This window comes from Syngnathus floridae, chromosome 8 (genome assembly GCF_059516105.1).
Source record: "Syngnathus floridae isolate MCC-2025c chromosome 8, RoL_Sflo_1.0, whole genome shotgun sequence".
Classification (NCBI taxonomy): Eukaryota; Metazoa; Chordata; class Actinopteri; order Syngnathiformes; family Syngnathidae; genus Syngnathus; species Syngnathus floridae.
The window spans coordinates 10652903-10675120 of record NC_142420.1 but is presented as its reverse complement, the minus strand read 5'-3'; the positions used below and the strand labels follow the sequence as shown (position 1 = coordinate 10675120).

At 40.8% G+C, this 22218-nt stretch overlaps 2 protein-coding genes across 3 annotated transcripts; both read left to right on the top strand.

The window, feature by feature from the left end:
- Positions 1-566: 566 nt before the first annotated feature.
- LOC148394535 (beta-1,3-galactosyltransferase 1-like) lies at positions 567-22181 on the top strand. 2 transcript variants are annotated; one of them, XM_088382550.1, is made up of 2 exons: positions 567-651; positions 20333-22181. In XM_088382550.1, exon 2 carries the CDS (start codon positions 20530-20532, stop codon positions 21514-21516), a length of 987 nt encoding a protein of 328 aa, XP_088238676.1. In that variant the 5' UTR covers positions 567-651; positions 20333-20529; the 3' UTR covers positions 21517-22181. The 2 variants fall into 2 exon arrangements, with proteins under 2 accessions (XP_088238676.1, XP_088238677.1); XM_088382551.1 differs by lacking the exon at positions 567-651 and adding an exon at positions 3556-3703.
- Positions 3564-19399, top strand: LOC148394536 (beta-1,3-galactosyltransferase 1-like). The gene is made up of 2 exons (XM_088382552.1): positions 3564-3703; positions 17087-19399. The coding sequence occupies exon 2, from the start codon at positions 17283-17285 to the stop codon at positions 18264-18266; it is 984 nt and encodes a 327-aa protein (XP_088238678.1). The 5' UTR covers positions 3564-3703; positions 17087-17282; the 3' UTR covers positions 18267-19399.
- Positions 22182-22218: the final 37 nt, after the last annotated feature.

The following is a 22218-nucleotide window of genomic DNA, read 5'->3' as shown; positions in this document are numbered from 1 at the left end:
TAAAATTGAATCACAGTTTTCAGAGGTAATTACAAAAGTGTGTTTCAAACTGGGAACCATTCATTATTGCTGAGTACTACCTCTTGCTCACTTTCAAAAGGTTTAGTAACCTCTGATTTAGTCTTCACCTAACATGCATGTTTTTGAAATGTGGGAGGAAACTACATAAGACTTGGTAGAAATTTTTTCTTTTTATAAATTAAAATTTGACGTCTTGTGATCGTGTAATGTACTATTTTAGGAAAAAGAATATCTATGGAACTGTAATAATCATATTTTAGCAATTAAAAATCCAATTAAAATAGCTTCTATCGTTATGGAAAGAAAAAAATGACAGACAACTTTGGCATAAACATTTAGTTTTACTGAAATAAATGTGTTGACGCTGTACATTATTTAAAAGGTGGGCAACCACGCCGTCAATCTACCTTGCTGTCTGTATCTGTCGAGGGCGGGTCTTGTGATGACGACGCGAGGCGATTGGCCGAGCGCTCTGAAGATTTACACGCCGATTGGTCGACGCAGTCTACGTCACAACAAGAACTGCTCACAATCGTGTTTTTGTCAGCGTGATAAGCGCGCTGCAGGATGCTGCTGTGGGTGTCCAGGATGAGGCGTGCTGTGGGAAGGATGGAGCCGCGATGGGCTGAGGTAGGCACGGCTATACATGCTCTCTATCGCCGCATGATGTCATGCCTACTTTTTTATTTTTAATCTCAGTTTCGCCCTACCACCGAGTGTGAAATGTCCTTGCTGTGTGTGGACAGAGTTTCCACGCGCGTATTGTGATCTTTTCCCATTTTAATTGCCCCATTGTCATTGATGTACACTTGGCTCCGTCCCACCGATGGTGCGTGGGAAAGGCTGTCAGCATCTCAGTGCACTTCATGAAATGAGCAGAATAAGGAGAGAAGCTGAAAGTTTAACGATCGCTATGAGAACTTTAGTAGGCATTTCAGTTGATTAATTTTGAAATGATGTCCTGTCATTTCCCAGCTTATATTGTCAATCTTTATTGTTATTCCTATGTTATTATTATCATCATATTAAATGACATGGTGGACAAGTGGTCATCACATCTGCCTCACAGGTCTGAATGAAGTTGGGGGTTCAAATCCAGAGCTGTTGTCGTCATGCTTATGTGGCACAGTATATATAAAGTCAGTAGCTCACTCGTGACCATTGTGAGGATAGGAGCTGCACAGATAATGGATGCATGTATGAATTTCCCCTTAAGGGATTATAATGAGTACAATAATACTATTAATATTAAATCTCCACATTGTGAGTGAGGCTCAATGTTTCACACATCGGTGCTCTGCATTAGTATTCTGAAATGAACAAATCTTTTTAGTTCTAATTTTAACACTTCTAATATACATTGCTATGCCCAGGATTGACGAATATTAATGCTGTACTGATGATCTGAGAGGAGCAGTATCTGTCTCTGCGTCTTATACTGCCCCCTGGTGGCCAAAGCAGCCAAACCAAAGAGTAGCATAATGCAGTGTGACAAAAACTAATTCTTTTTAATTATATTAAATTATGTCACGACTGCATACATATTCCATGAAGTAATATTATGCAGTGCCATTTTTCCTCATTAAAATAATTGACAACAATTTTTGCAGCAGCAAAAAAAAGTAAATTCATTTTTCATTTAAAAAATTCTTCTGCCTCGACCAGTGAAAGCAGTGGATAGTGAGATTGACAAGCTGTTCCCCGCTTTCCATTGCTTGGACATTTCACATCAGTACCTGGATCTCAGGCTAATCTACTTTCCCTGTTCAGCCACATGGCTCTCTTCTATTCCACGTCCATCTGGTTGAGCAGGGATGAAGGTCCAAAGCCAGACTTCCTGTATATCTCCAAGAGTCTCCTCTTTATTTTATTAGCCATTGAGCTTGCACACACGCTTAGAACAAACCCGTGCGTCTCTGACGGTGTCCTTCTTACCCTGGCGGCTCTAATCACATTTCCTCATGGTGTAATTAGTTAAGTGAGTTTACTGGCATAATCTTTGGTTCAAGTGTCTGTGCTTAGTCAGTGTCGCTCACCTGGTTGAGTATGTCCCACGAGTAGCATGTACGGTCATTGACCTCGAACCCACCCTATTATTCCAAAGTGCTGCCAGCAACATGAGAAAAATAACATGTCGGCAGCGTTACAGTATGTCATGATGTTTTTTTTTTTTTTTTTTAGATGTGTTTTTACCAGGACAAAACCAAAGAAAAGGAGAAATATTGTTTTTAGAGCCCTAATGTTTTTCTGCAGATCTCATACTCTCATCGAATTGTTCTGTTTTGGCTCCTTTCCCTGGAAATGATTAAAGCCGAGCTCCATCGTTAACAGATTCTATCTTTGGTTTATTCGGTTTGCTTGATTTTCCGCGCCTGGATGCTGAATAATATGCCTTTTCTATACGGTCCAAAAGAAAACAAAGACGAATATTGAACCGTATTGAACACATGCTGTCTGTTAACTAAGGATGGAAATAATTTGTCATGTTGTGGCCTTTGCAGCAGATGTTAGGTGAATTTCAAAATCTTTTGGAATAACGCTGTTCATCCCACACGTGGAAATGCATTGAAGTCAGCTGTTGCGTACCTCCCTCCCCCTAAAATCCATTTACCATTTGGGTTTATGTTCTGCGCTTTAGTCATTGTGAGCTTTCCTGCGCAGCTGCTACAATGACTTTTCCAATTCATGATGGCACCCTGGCAGCTTTTTCTGCTTCACTTAGAAGCCAAAGCTAAAATTAAGGCTACAATACACATTTAGGGAGCTCACTTGAATCCCAGAAATTAAAAGGCAATTTAGATTGCATTGCATTTGCCTCGCAGCTTCTTTTTTGTCGCCTTTTTTTTTAATGTACTCTTTTTAAATAGGCTTAATTAAATTACCAAATGGGAATGGACTCGAGGGCAGCACGAGGGCACGTAAGGTTAGCGCATCTGCTGCTGCTTCAGTCACACTGTCTGGCTTTCGAGATTGTCGGTGCAGAGTTGGCGTGTTCTTCCCGCGCTTTGGTTGGCTTTCTCTGTGTGGGCCTTCGGTAGCATTGATGGAAAAATTGTGAGCCCTCCTCCGGTATTTAAGTTGGACATTCATGCTGTAAGTCAGTAGGTGTGAACGTGAGTGTAAATGGTTGCCTTGCTACTAACTGGCCAAAAAGCCAATTTTCTTTGTTTTGGTCCCGTGTGGGATAAATCCACTTTAAAAATCTGTCCAACTTTTTTAGTGAGGCAGACATCACGTTGTTGTTGGGGTTTTTTTCCCTGTGTTCCAATGTTAGCTGATTTTACAACACACTGCTCCAACTGCTGTTTGTTCTTCAAATTGAGTATTCTATCGATGAATATACTAATTTATTTTGACACGCATGCGAGATGCAAGTATTATTCTTATTATCTCATCAGGCATCTCATCAGGATGCCTCCTGGACGCCTCCCTGCGGAGGTGTTCCGGGCATGTCCCAACGGTAGGAGACCCCGTGGACGACCCAGGACGCGCTGGAGAGACTATGTCTCTCAGCTGGCCTGGGAACGTCTCGGGATCCCCCGGGATGAGCTGGACGAAGTGGCTGGGGAGAGGGAAGTCCGGGAGTTCCTGCTAAAGCTGCTGCCCTCGCGACCCCACTCCGGATAAGCAGAAGAAGATGGATGGATTTTTATTATGGCTTTAAAAGGCGGAGCCTAAACTGGTGAGTGACGTGAGTGTCGGTGAATGAAATTGCAGTTCTAACTGGCTCATATCCACGTTTTTTTTTTTTTTTTAGCGTTGTAAGTAGCAAGGGCAAGCTAAGTTCTCTTAGCTAATATTGATGTATTGATGATGTCTTTTTGTGATCTTGACCTTTATTTATTTAGTTGATTTCATTTTTTCATATTTCATTCAACTGGTGGTTAATTGGATTGTGTGGCATTTCTAGCAGCCAGGAAATATATTGTGGTTCTTCTCTCCTGAATGCCATGTTGCATTGTATATTTTCTGTTGCTCAATATGGATGATGCTGCATTAATATTTGTGCAATTAGCGCCAAGTGGAAAACTTTCTTGTAAAATATTGAGTATCATACGAACGTGAGGCCGCAGTGTTACAACCTTCAAATGAAACACATGCAAATGAGTTCAATTGCGTGCCCTGGAGCTCTTCTCATTGTATTTTTATTTTGCGAATCTGAAGTACAACAGACTCAGAGTAAATTATTTATTATCCTGAGATATTCATTAGCTTTTTGTTGATTACGCCCTAGAAAGGAAACGATAATAATAACTCAAATTAGCAGTCGCTCAAGCAACGATGATGATTTATCGCTCTAAAAACAATTCTGCTGCAAGATTTCTGTCGAGTCGACCCAGCCGGCAAGTCTCGGTCTCTGCGGTCTCCACACTTGGGCTCTGATGCGAGCCTTGAACACTCCGTCTCAGCCCGCTTGCTTCATACGCCGGAGCAGCCCAGCAGCATAGAACTGATCTGATTTCTTTACTCTAATATTCCGAGCGTCTCAACTTGGACATCGGGAGGGCCGAGGTTTCCCCGAGGGTTCTGATGCCAAAATCTAAGCCGAGATAGTAAATCTTTTATCAATCTATGATGAATAAAACAAATTCACGCTTGAAGGCCTCAAGCTGCCGTCCTTTCATTTTTCTGGTCCCCCATAGCAAATAGATTTTTACACACTAACATATATGATGCAACTTTGTAGACAAAGACAAAAGATGCTTTTCAGCCTCCGTCGTTAAGCTAATAACAACGCCGTGGTTCTGGTTCTGCTGATTCAACACAGGCTGTTTGAAAATGATAGCCTCCAGTTAGATATTTTCTGAGGACGGCTCTATGTGATTGTTGTATAAATTAGCTGTGCCTTTGCCAGCAGGAATTCTTTATTATGCTGGTGCAGTCATATGACCCAAACGTTATTCTTCTTGCTAACAGATGCGGGCATACATGAGATCGAACAGGTCGATCTTATCACAGAAGTAACACATAATGACAAGCGCAAAAACAATGATGGTTTTCCGTGAAAATATTTTGTCTTTGTCACGGCTTGTGCCACAATCAAGTGTTGGTTTCTGTCGTGCGATGCAGGTGGCTAAAGATGCTAATTTGCTTCGGCAGGAGTGAGACGCTACGGGCAGGCGAGCTGCAGGATGAATGCAATCAAAACTTTCTCGCTCTTATCTCCTTAAATATGGAACCTCGGGAGCAGAGTTGTGGCTGCTCGAGATTTTATGATTGACGTTGTGACTGGTTGTTTCTCAACGTATCACTTGCTACGCACTTGCTGTTTTTTGTTTTGCTTTGCCACAATTGTTTTTTGTAGTCAACTCTGATGTGACAGGAGTCCACGTAAAATAATTGATGACATCATCATTGAATGTCCTCTAACACCTCACCTCTGATTGTTTCAAAAATCAGTCCTTGATTGTCATAAAATGATGGCATCTTCACGCTTCTGATTGATTCAAATGTCAGCCCAAACGTGTCATAAAGTGACAACAGTCAAAGCTGTGAAACACCACTAGATAAATTGTGGGTTGATGTCATGCTCACTAAAGAAACAACGTGCAGTTTCGATCGATGTGTTAAGTGTTCTCTCTCGCTTTCCAGTTTCGCATTGTATCTTAAAAAACCCGCATTAGCTTTGTAAATGGAGCAAATGCTTTGCCATGCCAATATATTAATTTTTTTGTCTGTGTCATCCAGGGCGCTATGTGCCAAGTGGACAAAATCCAAAGGGGGGGGGGGAGTGTGGGGAGAATGTAAATGGTAGCACAAATGAATCATTTTCTGTGGCTGTTTGTGCTATGATAATGATGTAAACATCAATATCATTGCTAAGGTTGGCTGGGCATTCAAATCACAAATTGAATCCCTTCACAGCAAGGGTATATTTTGCGATATAAAATGTAATGATCTGGAAGTATTTCTGAATGGGTTATATTGCTAAATTAATTGAACAAAACAGCTGTTTTCAAAATTCAACACAGTATATAAATATTGATTAAATGACATTACATAAGCTGTATATTTTTTATCTAATTCACACGCTATATGATGACATTTCCATGATCTTGGTGCTGTAAATAGTAACACATTTTTTCTGCGGGACACCTTGTGTGAAGGTGACACCCATCAGTGGCTTGCACAGCCTGCAGGGGATTGATAGTGCTGAAAAATCCCCCGGCAGTTATTGAAGTCGAGTCTGGAGGAAACATGTGAGAGTCGGCTCGGAGGGATAACAGCGACGTCATTTCTTACAATGCATGCACCGAAAAGCACCTTTCTGCTTGAAAGAGCTTTTAGTGGGAACTTGAGTTGAAAAGAAGTATTTTAGCTGAAGGTGTCGATAAAAATCTTACCACTGAATCAATTCCTAAAGGGATTTTTTTTTTGTCATTTGCTCTTTCTTTCTCTCCAGGGAGCTCAGCGCCTTTTTTGCTTTTCATAGTCATGTTGGCAATATGAAGTCAGTGACTGCAGCTGGTGCATTGGGGCTGTCAGCGTGTTGTTACACGGCGGCAGTGTACTTTCTGTTTACGCAATCATTCTCTGTCGTATGATCGAGAATCGGGACAAAATTTAGGCTTAAGTGCAAGCTGATATTGTCTACTATGCTCCATGGAAAGCAGCCTTGTGCCTGTTTTTGTACTCCTTGCAAGTGCCTTTATTACTTTGTCAATAAAGGGCATTAAAGTCATAAAAAAAGAGAGCAAAACTAAATAGTGTGAACGCAGCAAAGTGTGTTTTTTGCCGCTCGTGATAAAAAGTCCCTTGGTCACATTTTGTCTTTCTCTTAACATAGCCAAAGGCATTTTTCTCTCTTTTTTTTTTTTTTTTCAACAATGTATTTTTTCAATCTAATCTTATTTTGCAGTTCTTACGGGGCATGATTGCGTTGGCCTGCGGGCCGTGTTTGGAAAACACAGTTCAAAACAACTTCCAGACCCAGAGATTAAAAGAATATTTATCAAAACATACTCTGCATATTAAAAGTTTGTGTTGCAGAGGAAACCATCATGTAAGGTAAACGGCATTTTAGGAGTTTAGCCCGTTAAAAAAACATGAGCAAATCATTTAACTTTAATGATGAGTGAGATGGTGAGGTTGCTAAGGACACGCGGTAATGAGCTTTCTGCGTTTAACAGCATCAATGGAACAGGCTGAAAATTCACCTAGCATTGAAGTCGTAGCGGATGTTAGCATTAAGCTAGCAGAGGCTTTGTATTGTAGTTGTTTTAAATACACACGTCATTATTTCGGTTTGAATTTTAGTTTGACAGTAACCTTCAACTGAGCCTAGCAATAAAAAAAAAATCATTACTCTTATCTGCCAACTGTTGCTGGTTGTGTTATGACAACGCTAAAGCTGACCGCAAATTATGCTCTGTGAAATTGTCAAGAGGAGGGGGTGACGTTGAACACTTCCAATTTAATTAAAAACCTGAGGAGATTTACTTAAAGACATACCTCGGAGAGACCACAAATGCTCGAGAAGCCAACCCACTGCAGTACTTTGGGCTTAATAAAGTGCGGTAAAGTGCTTGCAGCAGATAGTATTAAGAAGCTTTATGATATTTGAGGGCAACTCAACTTGTGTCACAAGAAGTTTTTCATTTGAACATGATTTGATTAAAACTTGCAATCTTTATTGCAAATGCAAGACAAAATGGCAGCAAGTATCGGCACTTGGTATCGGTGCGTACTGAAGTACTTTCTTCATAATCTTGCTTACCATATTATGCATGTAACCGAATGCGAACGTTTTTCTTTTCCAGTCTTTGCCAATCAATTATTTGCTCTCGCATGACACGTTAGATGGAGAATCGCAACACAACAAAATGAAAGTGCGAGTGAAATTGACTTCTCGATATTGATTTCATGTACAAGAAGTCATGCATTCCGGTGCTGCTTTTGGAGATACGCTACATGCCTTTTCATTGCATGCTAGTCAGCACAAATGTCAAATTGTGTGGAGAAATGAGAGGCGGGATCAAGCCTGCAAAAGTATTCGGGGAACAAGCGTCACGTGATAATTCGAGAGCACTTGAAAGTATTCCTTTGGACATTCTGCATCCTCGCGCAGCCTTGGCCTTTTTTTTTTTTTTTTTTTTAAGCATAAGACATAATTAGCGTCTGTCACCGTCTTAAACTGTAGACTGTAATCACCCCGTGGCTCCGTTTCACTCCACTTTGGCTGTCAGTGGCGATGAATATCTTTATAATTGATTTAATCTTCGGGACAGCGAAGCAAGTGCGATTTTCAATGAGGCTGATTAGGAACTAAAGAGGATCTTTACAACGATGCGACGTATCATTTAAATGTAAATTGTTGATTTTTGTTCGTACGCGATAAGAATTGCTTGTCATTTGATTACGTTTATAAACATGCTTGCTGCGTATCTGCAGAATTTAAGTCCTGCTATTTGTTGTAAAGAAAAACATGTTTGACATAAAAACCGTTTTATAGAACAAGGTTAGCGCTACACCTATTCAGGTTAGTCTTTCTTTTCATAAAAAGGAGATTAAAAAGATCAGAAGCATTGACAGTTCCTTTCAAGAAACCTCCACATACTCAGTGGGGATCTTTTCACCTTTTTTTTTTTTTTGCCTGAGCTATGGAAAACGTGTTATCGATTCAAAGGGGTGAATCAGCTTTTTTAAAAAACAGAATAAAAGATAATGGACAAATTCTGAACCTATTGATGTCAACACCGCCGTAGCCCCGTACTTCAAAATATATTGACATTTTCTCTCTTCTGTTCCGGATTGATTATAGAGCACAGCACCGCCGCTAACCATAATAAATCTGTTGATGAAAGATCAAGTTGAGGGATTATGTTAGAAAACGCTTGCAATATCTCCACGTGGTTATTTATTACATACAACAGTTTGAAATATCGGTTTAGATTTTATCGAGCTTCATGGAAGTTGACGTGATTCATTTGCTTTCATGGACCACATCAAATGATGTGACGCAAGCATTCAAGTGAATCTGTACAACAAAAGTCACTCCAAGGCATCCTCATTACGGCTAGTGATGTGCATTCCAGTTCTTTTAAGTGAACTGAATCTGTAGAATCAGTTCACTCAAAAGATTCGTTCAAACGAATTCCCCCCCCCCCCCCCCCATACACACACTGATCCGTTTTGATTTTTTAACTTCAATAACACACACAACTAAGCAATACACCAGACAAAAAACAATCAAGTAAACACACGGCAATGTCGACAACGTCAACGCACACATTTTTCTCTATATTACAATATCCCGTGGGAACAACATATACATCAAACAATACAAATACGGATCGTTCACTCACGAGCCAACACTACCGTCAATGTGTCCAACCGCTCGACAATCGGTGCTTCGAAATATTTACAAATATTCTATGGCTCCACATGTCTTCAGCACTGCAAATTTTTGTGCCGGTACACCATATGAAGTAAATTACGGGATTTTTTATTTTTATTTTTTTACCTCATCTAATATGTAACAAGCATACGAGCTGGTGTTTTAGAACAGCCTAGACAAGTAAATAACAAAAAAGAAAAAAGAAACTTGCTAAACTTCTAAAGCGTTACTGCCTTTTTTTTTCTTCTTCTTGTTGAGGGAAGCGCGCAATGCAGTGCGTGCTGCGGGGGGAAGTTTGACAAGCGTTAGTACATTCATGCTTAGCACATTTCGCAGGAGTGGGGAATGGAACCCTAAATCTGAGGTGTTTGAGCGCAGCGAGGAGCCACTCGCCAAACGTGGCGAGCTCGGCGGTCACCTTGCTTTCACTTCGAGTCATTCTTATCCGTTCAGTATTGTGTTCCGCGCGCGTTGGGTAAGTACAAAATAGTGTTGGCTCGTGAGTGAGCGATTTGGTAAAAAGAACGAATTTCTTCAGTGAACGAGAGTGAACGAATCACTTCCTAAAGTGATTCGTTCTCTTTTTCAGGTCATATCACTTCAACCAGTAGGTGTCGGTAATGCGCATTGAAACTGGTGCCACCTCGCCGTAAAACAAAACGAGGAAGAAAATGACGTAACTTTCCGTTCACGAACGAGTCGTGAATTGCATTTCCCGTTCACCAACTGAACGGATCTGTGAGTGAACGAGTCAGTGAGTGATTTGCATTTCCAGTTCATCGCGAGAACGGATCAGTGAGGGTACGCATCCTGACTTTCCCGTTCGCGAAAGAGTCAATGGGTGAACTGCCTTCCTTCCCATGCATCAACAGATCAGTCAGTGAACGTGTTGCGTCTCCTGGCATGAACTATGTAAGCCAGAATGTAGATTTACGATTTGCCAAGGAAAGAAAGAACCACTCACTGAAACACCACTTCTTTTATGCACGTTTTCTCCAAGGTAACGGCTAACTTTATTGCATGAAGGGATGCACCGTTATGCAAAAACGCGGAGATTATGCTTCTCTTTGGGTAATCTTTATTTTATAACACTTATGGTAGTTTTTAAATATCGTGTATGCATATATACGCCTAAATATTGCTATCCACTATATCTACTGCAATTTCACATTAGATTGCTGGTTTACTTTTATTATTATTATTATTATTATTATTATTATTATTATTATTATTATTAATAAACATTTCTTAAAACTTGTCTGGTGTTTTATTCCTTGTTTTTATATTCGCCAATTAAAACAAAAATCTTACATTTGGTTAACTGCTTTATATGACAATATGTATGTGTTTCACGTTGTTATATGACTTGGTGTCCCCCAAAATAACAAATGTTGGCATAAGGGATTTTTTTTCAACCTTTTAACGGCTAACTTTATTGCATGAAGGGATGCGCCGTTATGCAACAACGGGGATGTTATGCTTCTCTTTGGGTAATCTTGATTTTATAACACTTATAGTAGTTTTTAAATAACGTGTATGCATATATACGCCTAAATATTGTTATCCAATTGCAATTTCACATTGGATTGCTTGTTTGAAATGTACTTTTGATACTATTTTTAAATAAACATTTATGTTAAAACTTGTCTGGTGTTTTTTTATTCCTTGTTTTTATATTCGCCAATTAAAACATAAAAATCAGAGACATTTGGTTAACTGCTTTACATGTGTTTTACGTTGTTATATGAGTATGTGTCCCCCAAAATAACAAATGTCGGCATAACGGATTTTTTTTTTCAACCTTTTATTCAAACACAAACACATTCGGTATAATAACACCATCAACTACAATCCATCAAATACAAATTTAAAACATCAATGTCGGCATGACGTGTGTCGGCTGGCATAGCAGCAACGCTGTCTGTCACTCACTCGTGAATCTATGTATATGTTTGGATATTTGTTGGATTTGTTGGATTGTAGTTGATGGTGTTATTATACCGAATGTGTTTGTGTTTGAATAAAAGGTTGAAAAAAAAATCCGTTATGCCGACATTTGTTATTTTGGGGGACACATACTCATATAACAACGTAAAACACATATTGTCATGTAAAGCAGTTAACCAAATGTCTCAGATTTTTATGTTTTAATTGGCGAATATAAAAACAAGGAATAAAAAAACACCAGACACGTTTTAACATAAATGTTTATTTAAAAATAATAATAATATTAAAAGTAAATTTCAAACCAGCAATCCAATGTGAAATTGCAATTGGATAACAATATTTAGGCGTATATATGCATACACGTTATTTAAAAATTACTATGAGTGTTATAAAATCAAGTTTAACCAAAGAGAATCATAATCTCCCCGTTGTTGCATAACGGCGCATCCCTTCACGCAATAAAGTTAGCCGTTGGCTTGGAGAAAACGCGCATAAAAGAAGTGGTGTTTCAGTGAGTGGTTCTTTCTTTCCTTAGCAAATCGTAAATCTACATTCTGGTTTACATAGTTCACGCCAGGAGACGCAACACGTTCACTGACTGATCCGTTGATGCACGGGAAGGCAGTTCACCCATTAACTTGTTCGCGAACGGGAAAGGCAGGATTTGTTCCCTCACGGATCCGTTCTCGCGATGAACTGGAAATGCAAATCACTCACTGACTCGTTCACTCACAGCTCCGTTCAGTTGGTGAACGGGAAATGAAATTCACGACTCGTTCGAGAACGGGAAGTTACGTCATTTTCTTCTTCGTTTTGTTTTACGGCGAGGTGGCACCAGCTTCAATGCGCATTACCGACACTTACTGGTTGAAGTCATATGAACTGAAAAAAGAACGAATCACTTTAGGAAGTGATTCGTTCACTCTCGTTCACTGAAGAAATTCCTTCTTTTGAACGAGCCAACACTAATTACGGCAGTAGAAACCAGGTCTCGGAGGCGGGGAGTCTCAGGAGAATTCTCACTAGAAGTAAATTTGGGTTCATCCTTCCCCGAGGTGGGCTCGGCTCGGAGCAACACAGCCAAGTGAAGACAAACATTAGCAAGCATTTTCCAACGCTAAACTTCCAGTTTCAGCTCTCCTGTGAAAACTTTTCTTACTTTGGAACCCTACTTTGAAATTTTTCATCTTATTGTAGGTAGTTTTCTACACTCTTTGAGCCCTGAATGGTTTATTTGTGCTCCTAAAATTTCAGCTACCGTGCCCTTAGTAAAACAAACAAAAAAAAGAATTAAAAAATTGGTTTCATTATTCTAAGTGCGCGTACCGTCAGTATATTATCCTGCCATTTTTTTTCACACTTAATTCCAAGGCAAACCAAGCCCAATGAAAAATTCTGCTCACCCACTCCCTGGATTCATTTATGGCTCAAATTGCTTTTGTGTGACCTTGCACAACGCTAGCAACTTTTTCAGGACGCTTACTCACTCACATCTTGTTAGCTTTGCGCATCCCCCTCCTGTAATGGGACCCCTGGAGCTGCTCGCTCACCCATTTACTCCCCTCTGCTAGATTCTTTTGATCGTCTCCAGGGAAAAATAACAGTCAATTACTCCATAAAGCGTTATTATTTTTCCTGCAGATAATGTTTTTAATGGGATGATTGGTTGCCGGGAAGTTGGAAACTTTGGGCGCCGCACCGTACTGAGAATAATAATAACTCCCTGAGGAGTTTTGCCACAGTGTGGAAGTCGACACTAACTTAGCTTCCCATTACTGATGTCAACTTTCTCTTCTGTAGCTCACAAATTCTATTTTACATTTATTTATAGAGTGCATTTCACAACATCTGCGGGCTAATTTGTTGGTCTGAGGAGAACTTGCTGGTGTAAATATGTTTGACTGAGTCTTAAATGAAGCGCAAATGAATAAAATGAGGAGCTTACGGAAAAAGGCTTGGGACTGACAAAGGAAGTGTTGCATGGCTTTTGCTGTCAGGACAACCGAAACACAACTGCGGTGGATGATCGTTCGCCTCCACAAGCCCCGAGGCGTCAAGGCCTCCATTTTATAAACAACGAGAAAACACAAGCCGCCTGTGCAAAGTCTATCAAGGTCGCAACAGCTTTCGGCGGCCATCTGGACCAGTGACACGCGGGCTCCAAAAGCATAATTACTTGAAATGATGCTTTGGTGGAGAAGAAGGGATGAGAGTCAAGCTGAGAAGTTGCATAATTGCCTTCTAGTTGTTGCACTGATTGTTCCCCAGACTTGTTGATTGAGTTTTTGGCCACTAACCGATACGGTATGTGACCAATGATCACAGTTGCTAATGGTTACCCGCTAACACTGCCGTATCTTCTGCGTACTTTGTCTGAGCCCGATGGCAGACTGGGGAAGAAATACTTTGTAACTACACTTAAATAGATTGTTCAGATAAAGTAGATTGTTCAGATATCCACATCTCACTTGAGTATTTGCTTTTGTGCGGACCTTTTTTCTTTTACATCCTACATCTGAAAACGGTCATCTGTAACTTTGACCCAACTTTGTTTTTTTTATTTTGCAATAGATAGTCGAACACAAACGGTGCAGCAACATGTGGACAGACAATGTTATCAGAATTAGAATGCCTTTTATTGTCATTATACGTAGTACAATGAGATAAGAGCTGTCCAAACAGCGCAATATAAAACTATAAAAAATAATAAATAAATAAATGCAAATAAAAACAAAAATAAATACATTGAGCTTGAAAGTCAGGATTCTTTAAAGACAAAAATATATGTCTTTGGCAGTGAATACGTTTTAAAAGATTGGAGAAAAATCAGTTCTTGTTGAATTAGATGCTCACCAATGGTGTCACAATGTCTTTCTTTGGAGTAAAACCGCATCAGCCGCGTTAGAAGTGACCCATAATTCACTGGCCTCCATCTAGCCGGCCATAATTTCTGCCATGCCTGCTGTTTCATCCCAAACTCCGAAATGCGGCCAAATGAAACCTAATAGGTGTTCAGCAAACCGAAACTCCCGGCCTGCTTGTAAAAACGGCATCTCATGTAATTCGCATGTTTCAGAAGTCTCATTGAGACAATCCGCCGGTTTCATCATTTTTGCTCATCTTTTTTGGGATGATACAATTTGTGATGGAGAATAATACTAATAGCGGAAGATGGTTTCTGCTCCAAAGGCTTTCTGAAGGCCCCACGAGACGGACAAGGCATCCTTTTTGTCACATGCGAGCCTCCTAGCCTTCCCTGTACCTGATCTAATGTTATTCTGAACCTTTTATTACCTTTCAAAGCTCAGTTAAGCTTTACTTTCTTTGACGTTTTCATTTCGTGTGACATCCATCTCCCGCGTGGGAAATTGCGTTTGCTGCGTACAAGACGGCAAAGTTGGTTATACAGCTTTGTGTAATAAAGAAACCTTGCCTGGCACTTTTATTGGGAAATAATTCACAAGCCCGTGAAGCCGCTTAAGAATCTCACTACAGTCAACACGATAAGCTTACTGCAGATTACTGAAACATATTTTGCATTTCTGACATGGTAGTAGAGATGCTTTATGTAATTGAAACAAAAAGAAAGCACTTTCAAATAGGTCAGTGGCGAGTCCAATCATGCGCAGCACCATCTGGCTCTCTAAACCCTACCTGCTTTCTGTTGGGCTGTGTGGATCAGTGGTAGAGTGTACGTCTCTCAACTTGTTGGTTGTGGGTTCAACCCTGGTGACCATGTCTAAGCATTCTTGACAAATAAACCCTAGTTTTAAACCCTAACCCTAGTTTGGTATCCTACTTCAAAATCCTAACCCTAGTTTGAAACTTGAGTTTTAAACCATAACCCTAGTTTTAAACCCTAGTTTGAAACTCAAACCCTAGTTTAAAATATGACTTTGCAAGCCTAACCTGAGGTTGAAAGCCAAAATCTAGTTTGTAACGCTTTTTTATTTATTTATTTATTTTATTTATTTATTTATTTATTTTTTAATTTCTTAATTTGTATATTTTATTTATATTTTTCATGATTTATTATCTACTATTATTTCTTTGTCAATTTCCCACCTTAGACCTTTATAGTCCTTATATAGACCTTATATAGACCTAGAATATAGACCTTTTATGTATCTATATTCACCAATACAAATCAACTTCCATATCTTGGCAACGGTCCAGCTCATCTATTTACATCGCTTGATTGTTTTAGAGAAGACGCTGTGATTAATTTTGTTTCTTCATTCTTTTAAAGAGGCTGGCAGCAAAACTCACAGTGAAAAAATAATTCTTTGATCTAACACCGGTTAAAATAAATGTACATTCATAAATTTAATGTCTGAAATTTCAATGAACCCTAAATAGCAACGACGTGGTGTGATAATTTAAAGTAACTACTTAATAATGAAATCAACGTCATTAAAATATTTCTCAACCGGTCATTTTTCTTTTTTTTTTTTTTTTGCAGCTTTGTGTGAACTACTAAATTGAATGTGGCAATGTATTAAGCCAGCAACGTTCTTATTGGAAAAACACTTTGGAGGCCTGTCTACTGATGGCCTTGCAAGCCATGAATCAAAAGATTTTTCTTGTCTGTGCGTGTAAGAGAGTATAATAAGCCTTTTTAGAAAGCAGTCAGCCAGAGGCTGAGAGAAACCAACGTCGCTTTTTGATAAATGTTTGTCTTGATTCCCTCCACCCAGTACAACTGAATCATAAAACTTGATCAATTGCCTTTCTTTCGGCTCTATCGGCTAATTACGCCACTCGTTCAATCCTATCGTGTGTTTTCCACTAAGCGTGTACTATGCCCTTAAAGTGCAGCGCTGCTCTGTGATATTGACTGCAGACTTTATGCGTGACTCCAAATTTGACATCCAATATTGCGGTGATTGGAATAATAGCTCCGCAAAGATCGGGCGGCTTGCCCGAAGGCTCGGCTCCGTGCTACAGTAATCTACAGCCTTAATACCTGCTGCGAATACTGAAAACCTTTAACACCCCTCAAAACACCGATAGTCAGAACTGAGAAAAACAAATACTGGGGTGGGGATTGAAAGAAATCAACCAGTCATGAGGAAAATTAATCACTACACACACACACACTCTCACAGAAAATGTTGGGAATTTTTTTGTTGTTGTTGGACTCTCTGGCACCCAAACAGTAATCCCTCCTTCCTGTGCTCATTTATTAACAGATCCATGCTCGGTCTTTACACTCTGTCTGACCTCGGGTACTGGCAAATGCGTGTGCCTGCTTGTGTAATTGATAAACGCTAAACCCGCCTGCTGCCATAATAAATGATGGTTTCGTTATGTAAATCCTCTGAGAAATAAGTCTATTTTTTTTAGAGGGGAATTTAAAAGAGAGACGAATGACGAATTTCTCACTCAAGTGCAGATTTGTTTACCTACAATTGTAATCCCGACACTTCAGTCAGTCATTGAGTTGGATTGCACAGGATTCAAATCATGACATTACTCACAGCTGTCTTATATTTGAATGCTGGATCGTCATCTGTGCATGACCTTTCATAAATTACAGAAGACTTTTTCAATTCATAAATTTGTACACATTGAAAAGCATCTGGAGCAGCAATCTGCACATTAAAAAAAAATGCAGTTGGCGCCGTTGTGGGTGTGAACACTCCAATCACCGTTAATCAAAGCAGGTCCTGAATTCCCGCACAGTTTTTAGGATGTAGCTCAAGAAAAAAATGAAGGTTGCATTTATACGTTTGTTCAGTGTATCACATATTAATATTGGGTCTCTTCTTTCTCTTTCAGGTATTAATGGAAACGCTGCAGATGAATTAATTTCTCAGCTGCTTTGCACTGCAATGCAAAAAGCATCACACCTTTGTCAAACAATCTATTAGGCACAATTAATGTCAAACAGCACACGAGAGAAGCTCAAAGCTGCCTTTCTGAGTGCACATGGACAGATGGCTTTTAAAATCCAAACACACTTAAATGCTGCATAATGCCTTCCAAAGTCTCCTGTCTCTACATCCTGACAGTGGTGTGCTGGGCAAGCGCTCTGTGGTACTTGAGTTTATCTCGACCCACGTCCACTTATGTGGGCCACATCTCTCTGCCGATACGCAAGACGGTGAAAGCGGCCAACACCACCTTCAGCAACATCCGCGCACGGCCGCTCAACGCGCACGCCTACGACTTTGTCATCAACGAGCCCGACAAGTGCAAAGACGAGGCTCCCTTCCTGGTCGTCCTCATCAGCACCACTCACAAGGAGTTCGACGCCCGCCAGGCCATCCGCGAGACCTGGGGAGACGAGAGCGCCTTCACTGACCTGCGGATCCTCATCATCTTCCTCCTGGGGAGGAACACGGAACCCGTCCTCAACCAGATGGTGGAGCAGGAGAGCCAGATCTTCCACGACATCGTGGTGGAGGACTTCATCGACTCGTACCACAATCTCACCCTCAAGACTATAATGTGCATGCGTTGGGTGGCGACCTTCTGTCCCAAAGCTCAGTACGTCATGAAGACCGACACTGACGTCTTTGTCAACATGGACAATCTGATTTACAAGCTCCTCAAACCCAGTGCCAAGCCCAGAAAGAGATACTTCACTGGCGCCATCATCCACGAGGGGCCCATAAGGGACATGCGTAGTAAGTGGTACATGTCCAAAGACATGTACCCCGAGAACAAGTACCCGCCGTTCTGCTCGGGCACTGGCTACGTTTTCTCGTCGGACATGGCCGAGCTCATCTTCAAGACTTCGCAGCACACCAGATTATTGCACCTGGAGGACGTTTACGTGGCCGTGTGTTTATGCAAGCTAGGTATCCACCCTTTAAAGAACACCGGCTTCCACTACTGGAAGATGGCCGACAGTCTGTGCAGATACAAACGAGTCATCACCGTCCATCAGATCTCCCCCGATGAGATGCACCGCATTTGGAATGACATGTTCAGCAAAAAGCACCTGAAATGTTAAAGGGGAATGCGCTTGTTTGCCTTTTTTTTTTTTTAAACATCATCTTAATGTTTTTACATTGTTCATTTTATTACATTGATGCCCAGCTATAGGTGAGGCGAGAAGCACTAAGCGAAAATCCACGATGCTACTAGATGGTGCGAAACTCACTTCAACAAAGTTTCTTGGCACTGAGAAACCACCATTTGGTGGAAAAGGGATCCAGATGATCCCTCCTCTTAACTATTCAATCAATGCATGAGCTGATTCATTGTGTCGGTATTCTCAAGCAATGTTCTCACAAGGTCAGGGGTCCAGCGGGACATTCCTCACACAAATCCGGTCAATAATCGCTTTGTATTAAAAAAAGTTGCCTCGCCATTTTTTCAAGCGTTTGCCCTTTTGAACATTGATGGGACTTTTGGTCACTGTCCTTCTTTGTCTTGTCTATTATGGAATGTGAAAGGGAAGTTGGAGGCAGACATCTGATATGCATCTTACTGTTTTGACGAGGCCTGATAGTGATCTGAAGATTTAAATTGAGTTCCTGGAACCATGCCGCGTAGATCCGTCAATTTATTTTTTAATAAATCATGTGTAAATTAATAAACATCCCGTGACAATTGAATATGTTGGCAAAGCTACCGTGACCATTCCAAATTGATCTATTTACAACGTGCCAACCTTTTTTTTTTTTTTTTTGATGGAAGCAAAAAAAAAAAAAAAAAAAAAAAAAAGAATAATTGATGCTTCCCCTAAAAAGATTCACAATTGCCTTTAGATGCAACAAAATGGCAGCTGACAGCTCAGCTCATTCCTTCACCTCAACTTAGTTCCCTGGTGCCAAGATGTTACACAATGGCAACAAAGCAATACTTTGATTTTGGACAGAGCTTTGGCTGAACACAAAAACATTGAAGTTTCTCAGCAAATAATGACCTTAACGGATGGAAAAGCACCATACGAGCATTTCCTGTACCTGCACTTCAACTTCCTTCCAACCCACTTGAGTTCCCGGCCACCTTTGTCTCTATGGGGAAAGCAACTTTGTGAAAATGAGGAATTCAGATATTATGAAAAGCAGCCACTGTATGTAACCAAGAAGACTCATATTGCTTCCGTCAGCGTGGACAGAAATAAATGTCGAGTGTCGACTTTCGATGTCATGGTGGTGATTCAGTTTCAGGTAGCCGATGACCTTGGTTCAAAGTCCCACAGTGGCAACCTCCCGCCTCCTGCTGAGTGTCCTTGAGTGAGAGACACTGAAGCAACCGCGCTTGCCGAGTCAGCACTTTAAGCCTCCTGTAGTGCTTGCGATGATTAAAATGTCACATTGATTTGGGCAATCATGCATATTAACTAGTTGAAAACATGGTTCATCTACAAATCAATACATAACACATTTTGATGAATAACTGGACTTGCCTTTGAAGTCCAATCACGGCTTTCACTGAAGAATTAAACAGAGAAATGGTGAGACAGGCTCTTGCTTAAAATTTGGACAGACAGCCTAAATAATCTTGGGGATCCATGCTCGGTCTTTACACTATGTCTGACCTCGGGTACAGGCAAATGCGTGTGCCTGCTTGTGTAATTGATAAACACTAAACCCGCCTGCGGCCATAATAAATGATGGTTTAGTTATGTAAATCCTCTGAGAAATAAGTCTTTTTTTTTTTTTTAGAGGGGAATTTAAAACAGACGAATGTCAAACCAATTTCTCACTCAAGTGCAGATTTGTTTAATTACAATTGTAATCCCGACACTTCAGTCATTGAGTTGGATTGCACAGGATTCAAATCATGACATTACTCACAGCTGTCTTTTATTTGAATGTGCATGACACCTTTCATAAATTACAAAAGACTTTTTCAATTCATAAATTTGTATACATTGAAAAGCAACTGGAGCAGCAATCTGCATGTTAAAAAAAAAAAAAAAAAATGCACAATCCATTGTGGGTGTGAACACTCCAATCACCGTTAATCAAAGCAGGTCCTGCATTCCCGCACAGTCTTTGGATGTTGCATTTATACTTTTGTTCAGTGTATCACATATTAATAGTCGGTCTCTTCTTTCTCTTTCAGGTATAAATGGGAACGCTACAGCTGGATTAATTTTTCAGCTGCTTTGCACTGCAATGCAAAAAGCATCACACCTTTGTCAAACAATCTATTGGATGCAATTAATGTCAAACTGCACACGAGAGAAGCTCAATGCTGCCTTCCTAGGTGCACATGGACAGATGGCCTTTTAAAATCCAAACACACTTAAATGCAGCATAATGCCTTCCAAGGTCTCCTGTCTCTACATCCTGACAGTGGTGTGCTGGGCAAGCGCTCTGTGGTACTTGAGTTTATCTCGACCCACGTCCACTTATGTGGGCCACATCTCTCTGCCGATACGCAAGACGGTGAAAGCGGCCAAAAACACCACCTTCAGCAACATCCGCGCACGGCCGCTCAATGCGCACGCCTACGACTTTGTCATCAACGAGCCCGACAAGTGCAAAGACGAGGCTCCCTTCCTGGTCGTCCTCATCAGCACCACTCACAAGGAGTTCGACGCCCGCCAGGCCATCCGCGAGACCTGGGGAGACGAGAGCGCCTTCACCGACCTGCGGATCCTCATCATCTTCCTCCTGGGGAGGAACACGGAACCCGTCCTCAACCAGATGGTGGAGCAGGAGAGCCAGATCTTCCACGACATCGTGGTGGAGGATTTCATCGATTCGTACCACAATCTCACCCTCAAGACTATAATGGGCATGCGTTGGGTGGCGACCTTCTGTCCCAAAGCTCAGTACGTCATGAAGACCGACACTGACGTCTTTGTCAACATGGACAACCTTATTTACAAGCTCCTCAAACCTATTGCCAAGCCCAGAAAGAGATACTTCACTGGCTCCGTCATCCACGGGGGGCCCATAAGGGACATGCGTAATAAGTGGTACATGTCCAGAGACTTGTACCCAGAGAACAAGTACCCGCCGTTCTGCTCGGGCACCGGCTACGTTTTCTCATCGGACATGGCCGAGCTCATCTTCAAGACTTCGCAGCACACCAGATTGTTGCACCTGGAGGACGTTTACGTGGGCTTGTGTTTGCGCAAGCTAGGTATCCACCCTTTCCAAAACACCGGCTTCAACCACTGGAAGATGGCCTACAGTCTGTGCAGATACAGACGAGTCATCACCGTCCACCAGATCTCCCCCGATGAGATGCACCGCATTTGGAATGACATGTTCAGCAAAAAGCACCTGAAATGTTAAACATATCGCGTGACAATTGAATATGATGTTGAAAGTCTCGGTAGAAGAGGGGAAGCCGTTCGGGTCAGCAGCAGTCGGACGAATCCATATTTTATTTCATTTTTACGTGCTGTAGAAGTTCCAGGTACTCCAATATTTGTATACACATAATGTTGACCTAGTCCAATCAATAAGCAGCTCACCTCTCTTCTTCCTCGGCTCACTCACACCAAAATTAATTCGCTCTATGTAATCGGTCGGCAAAAAGGACAAGAGTCATTCAATGGCCTGGATTAGAATGGAACCACGAGGGACTTCACTGTGTTCTTAAGTTTACGATTATGGCTGTCATCACGGCAACGTCTCTCATCTTAATATTGAAAGATGTTTAAATGTCCTTCTCATCGTTCTGTGCCTCACTAAAAAAGCTTCGGTTGGTTCTATGCTGGCAAATTGAGTTGCTGAGAGCATTACAGTAAATTGAAAATATCCAGGAGTTTTTGTTGATTGCAGAAGCTATTGACATTTTTTTGTGGTTCTCAAGGCCAAATATTTTTGTCATTTTGTTTTGCAGTATTTGAAGCTAATGTGACAGATATTTCACAAAGGGATGTGATATGATTTTTTTTTATATATGTTTCAAAAAGAAATACTTGAATAAAGTTATATTGCTGCTTTTTACCTGATGCTTGTTTGTAGTGCTTCCTTTGGACACATTTCAGA